We start from the raw sequence: 4,924 nt of genomic DNA on the forward strand, positions 1-4,924 counted from the left end.
CACCCACAGACCCTTATACAGTATGATGTACCCTACAACTACCAGTATAATGTCCCTCACAGCTCCCTATACAGTATGACGTAACCACAGCCCAGATATAATGACAGTAAATTAAACTGATTATGAGCATGGCTAGTGTGATGTAACAACCTTATGTGAGCCCCAGGAACGTGAGTCGCGACACCGCTGGAAAGGCGCTGGAACGGGAGGAGAGTATGAGTGTTTTTATTTTAATGAGTCCAAACATGAGGAATGACAAGGGGAGGTCCTAGTAGTAGTCAACTCCTTTAAGAAGATATAATCTTCGGTTAGAAAATTTCCAACATTCTGAACATGAAAGGTTTTTACAATGTGTGACTTCTCTGATGTTTAGCAAGAGTTCATTTCCAAGTAAAACATTTTCCACAATTAAGAACATGAAAAAGGCTTCTCCCCTATGTGAATTCTTTGGTGTCTAAGAAGAGATGATTTCGTCATAAAATATTTTCCACATTCTGAACAGGAAAAAAGCTTCTCCCCTGTGTGTGTTCTCTGGTGGCTATCAAGATGGGCTTTCCGGTTAAAACATTTCCCACATTCTGAACATGAAAAAAGCTTCTCCCCTGTGTGAATTCTCTGATGATTAACAAGAGTTGATTTATCTAGAAAACAGTTCCCACATTCTGAATATGAAAATGGCTTCTCCCCTGTGTGACTTCTCTGGTGTCTAACAAGAAGTGATTTTCGTAAAAAACATTTCCCACATTCTGAACATGAAAAAGGCTTCTCCCCAGTATGGATTCTCTGGTGGCTATCAAGACTTGCTTTCGAGCCAAAACATTTACCACATTCTGAACAGGAAAATGGCTTCTCCCCTATGTGAGTTCTCTGGTGACTAACAAATTCAGATTTACGGCTAAAATATTTTTCACATTCTGAACAAGAAAAAGGCTTCTTCCCTGTGTGATTTCTCTGGTGACTAACAAAATCTGATTTATGGCTAAAACATTTTCCACATTCTGAACATGAAAAAGGCTTCTCTCCTGTGTGTAACCTTTGGTGGCTATCAAGATGCGTTTTCTGGTTAAAACATTTCCCACATTCTGAACATGAAAAAGGCTTCTCCCCTGTGTGTATTTTTTGGTGGCTATGAAGATGCGCTTTGCGGTTAAAACATTTCCCACATTCTGAACATGAAAAAGGCTTCTCCCCTGTGTGACTTCTCTGGTGTGTAACAAGAAGCGATTTCCTTGTAAAACATTTCCCACATTCTGAACATGAAAAAGGCTTTTCCCCTGTGTGACTTCTCTGGTGTCTAACAAGAAGTGATTTCCATAAAAAACATTTCCCACATTCTGAACATGAAAATGGCTTCTCCCCTGTGTGACTTCTCTGGTGTCTAACAAGAATTGATAGAATTGATTTCCATGTAAAACATTTCCCACATTCTGAACATGAAAATGGCTTCTCCCCTGTGTGACTTCTCTGGTGTCTAACAAGAAGTGATTTCCATGTAAAACATTTCCCACATTCTGAACATGAAAATGGCTTTTCCCCTGTGTGACGTCTCTGGTGTCTAACAAGAAGTGATTTCCTTGTAAAACATTTCCCACATTCTGAGCATGAAAATGGCTTCTCCTCTGTGTGTCTTCTCTGGTGTCTAACAAGAAGTGATTTCCATGTAAAACATTTCCCACATTCTGAACATGAAAATGGCTTTTCCCCTGTGTGACTTCTCTGGTGCCTAACAAGAAGTGATTTCCATGTAAAACATTTCCCACATTCTGAACATGAAAATGGCTTTTCCCCTGTGTGACTTCTCTGGTGACTAACAAGATCTGATTTCTGGTTAAAACATTTCCCACACTTGAAGCAGGAAATTCTATTCTCTGCTGTGTACATTTTTTGAAGAAAAGACTTTTCGAGAGGAAAACTTTTTCCATATTCTGAAAGTGAAAATGGCTTCTTTGCGTTAGGAGCAGTTCGTTTTTTAATGCCTCTTTTGTGACTCAGATTTTCCGTGGTAGTCAATAAAAAATCAGAAGACAGGAGCTGTTTTAAAGAATCAATTGACAAATCTTTGTTGTGATGGGATGATGGTAAATCTGGAGTAATGGCATTCACTTCAATTGTATCCTGTCGGATCTCTAGATCATCTGTTTTAAAAATTGAAGATGTCAGCGTTCCCTCTGATCTCCTGGTAAAATTATCTGCCAAGAATAAAACAAATTATTATTTTTTAATAAAATATCCTTGAATTTTATATTTTTGAACATTATATCCAAGCTGTCCATAAAAATGGCAAAAATATTAAATTATTCACCAAGGCAATGACAGATCACAGTAATCTTCTAATTTCAGTTGGTAGATGGATCCTCTAGGTTGTAAGTTCTAGAGAAGGGCTTCAATACCTAAAGTCGTTTTAACAGTTTTGGGTGGAGGAGAATGTTGTGGTCTAGAGGCAAAATGGTGATCACATGATTGTGATACGGCCGGGAATACACGACCGATAAAGTAGCCACAGCCGGTGACTGAGAAGAATCTGTGACTTCTCTGCATTTAGTGGTTACTACTCACCTGGGTAGTCATATGTAGGAATCTCCTCTTTACACTGCTCATCCCCCCTCACATATGTCTCTGTAGTATTAATGTGGGTCAGATCTTCACCCTAAAACAAATATTGTAAAAGTCACAGACAGATGGAGAAGTCACATCTATGATCAGCTCTAATCCTGCCATCTCCACCAATCTCAGTACACAAGTATAAAACGTATAATACTGGTGGATAAAACAAGACTGAGCACAAGACCTTCACAGCCGTCTACACATCATAGGGGAGATCTCATGACACCTTCTCTCCATCTACCTGATGATCCTGAGGAAGGCTGTGTGCCCACTTAGCATTTTTCAAGCGTATATGCTGCGGAATTTCCAATGGGATTCCGCAAGTTCTATGCACATGCGGATTTTTCCGCAGCGTTTATGCTGCGTTCAAAAATCCGCAGCATGTCATTTAATTTTGCGTTTCCGCAAGCGGAATTGCCTTAGTCCAATGCATAAAAAACGCAAGGCAATTCCGCATGTGGAAAACGCGTGATAAACGCGCGAAAAATGCGCGATAAACGCGTGCGGAATTCCGCATGCGTTTTTCCGGGAGAGGACTTGCATTTATGCAGCAGAAATTTTCTGCTTCATAAATGCAACGTGGGCACATAGCCGAACACTGAGATCTTCTTGTTTACAGTCCTGTGGAAGAAGAGGACGGGGACATCTCTCTGCTGTTGTCCTCTTACTGGATATATCTGGAGGAAACACATATAGGGACTGAATTCATTCTTTACATACAGATAATTATAGGCCGTGTGTATTTAGTCCTGTCTATTACCTGGTGATATGAGGGGCTGGGGAACCTCCATCATGATGTCCTTGTACAGATCTTTGTGTCCTTCTAAATACTCCCACTCCTCCATGGAGAAATAGACAGCGACATCCTGACACCTTATAGGAACCTGACACATACAATGATACCGTCATCTCCCCGATCCCTTCATAGCGTTACTGTATAATGTCCCAGCATTCCCAGCAGTGTCACCTCTCCAGTCAGCAGCTCAATCATCTTGTAGGCGAGTTCTAGGATCTTCTGGTCATTGATGTCCTCATGTATCAGGGGGCGAGGTGGAGGTCCTGTGATTGGGCTCGGGGGTCTTCCCCATTCCTCAGACACAGGGTCCTGACAGCGCTCACTAGAGGTCTTCTTCACTACTGTGTAATCCTGGTTATGGAGAGATACATTAATAAATCTCCCTCCAGACATTTCCAGAGTCCTCACCTCTCCGGTTCTGTCCATCTGTTATTCCCATAGATAAGAATGATGTAATGTGACGTCATCAGAATCTCTCACCTCTCCAGTAAGCCGGAAGAGGATCTCTAGGGTGAGGTGTAATATCCTCTCCGCCATCTCGTCTCTGTCCATCTCGATCTTTGATGATTCCATAAGGAAAATTCCATTATATAGAAGATCTTCACTGAGAGGATCTGATATTGTAGAGACCTAAATGAGAAGAAAATCAGCAGATGTAACATCATAAAAATCACGTATAATAATACAATTACTGGAGGTAAGTAATAAGGGGAAACATATGAGGAGATTTATTATTTTACAGTAGTTTTCTTCTTTACATCTGACGCGCCCCCTGGGACATATTCCTTTTTGAGGGGAATACCCGGCACCGGATCAGATGGGGGGTTGTAGTCTCCGAGCGGCTGTGACCCGGCCCCGTGCCCAGGGCGTCAAGCTCAGTGTTATGTGGCAGCTTTACAGATGTTACTAAAGTTCTTTTGTGTCGACTACGCCACCCGTTGGGATGCGGTCACTGTGGCCGCCGCTGCAGCAGGGTCCGCTGAGGCTGATGGTGGGTGCGCAGCTTGGTGGGATAACCCCCAACGGGAGGGGTATAGCCTCAGGGGGTCAGGTGCAGAGGATGGGGGTTGTGGTGGTGCGGTGCAGCCGGCAATGAAGACAGACTCGGGTTGTGCAGTTAAGGGTGTTTACTTACTGCAGGTGTTGTACTGGTCACTCCAGCTGCTAGTGACCACCCGAGCCGTGCTGCGTCCACCAGGTCCTGGATCCAGCCAACCCCCAAACAAGTCCGGAGCGTGGCCCTGAGCTCTCCCTCTGTCCTTTCTTTAGCCGACCCCACCAGGGATTCACCTAGGTCCAGCTCCCTCGGGCCTTCTTTTGGGACACCCTTGGCCCTGGGTTCCCTGACCCTTCATGTGGTGTGCCTTCGGGGTGAATGTAGTGGGTGACCGTGACAGACACTGCCCACGGTCTCCGGTCTCTGGCTGGGGAATGTCTTTACCCCCACCAGCTTGGGTTCCGGTACCCTGATGCTGACTCCTCACCCGGTGTTCTAATTTGGGTTCTTGGGTCCCTTCAGTCTTC

The 4,924-nt window shown here is 43.7% G+C and overlaps 1 protein-coding gene across 1 annotated transcript; it reads right to left on the reverse strand.

Annotated features, from left to right (window-relative positions):
• Window positions 1–245: 245 nt before the first annotated feature.
• LOC141182852 (uncharacterized) lies at window positions 246–3,691 on the reverse strand. The gene is made up of 6 exons (XM_073660980.1): window positions 3,572–3,691; window positions 3,365–3,488; window positions 3,202–3,281; window positions 2,846–2,875; window positions 2,557–2,647; window positions 246–2,189 (listed from the first exon to the last, which is right to left on the reverse strand). Exons 1-6 carry the CDS (start codon window positions 3,593–3,595, stop codon window positions 409–411), a joined length of 2,130 nt encoding a protein of 709 aa, XP_073517081.1. The 5' UTR covers window positions 3,596–3,691; the 3' UTR covers window positions 246–408.
• Window positions 3,692–4,924: the final 1,233 nt, after the last annotated feature.

This window comes from Phyllobates terribilis, unplaced genomic scaffold (assembly GCF_046119375.1).
Source record: "Phyllobates terribilis strain yellow unplaced genomic scaffold, ASM4611937v1 Scaffold_36__1_contigs__length_13169755, whole genome shotgun sequence".
In the NCBI taxonomy this organism is placed as follows: domain Eukaryota; kingdom Metazoa; phylum Chordata; class Amphibia; order Anura; family Dendrobatidae; genus Phyllobates; species Phyllobates terribilis.

Coding starts and splice junctions, on each gene's coding strand:
- LOC141182852 (XM_073660980.1), bottom strand. CDS start 3,595: ATGATTGAGCTGCTGACTGGAGAG. Junction 3,282..3,364: donor CCAGCCCCTCATATCACCAG/GTAATAGACAGG, acceptor TGTTTCCTCCAG/ATATATCCAGTAAGAGGACA. Junction 2,648..2,845: donor GCCTTCCTCAGGATCATCAG/GTAGATGGAGAG, acceptor TATTTGTTTTAG/GGTGAAGATCTGACCCACAT.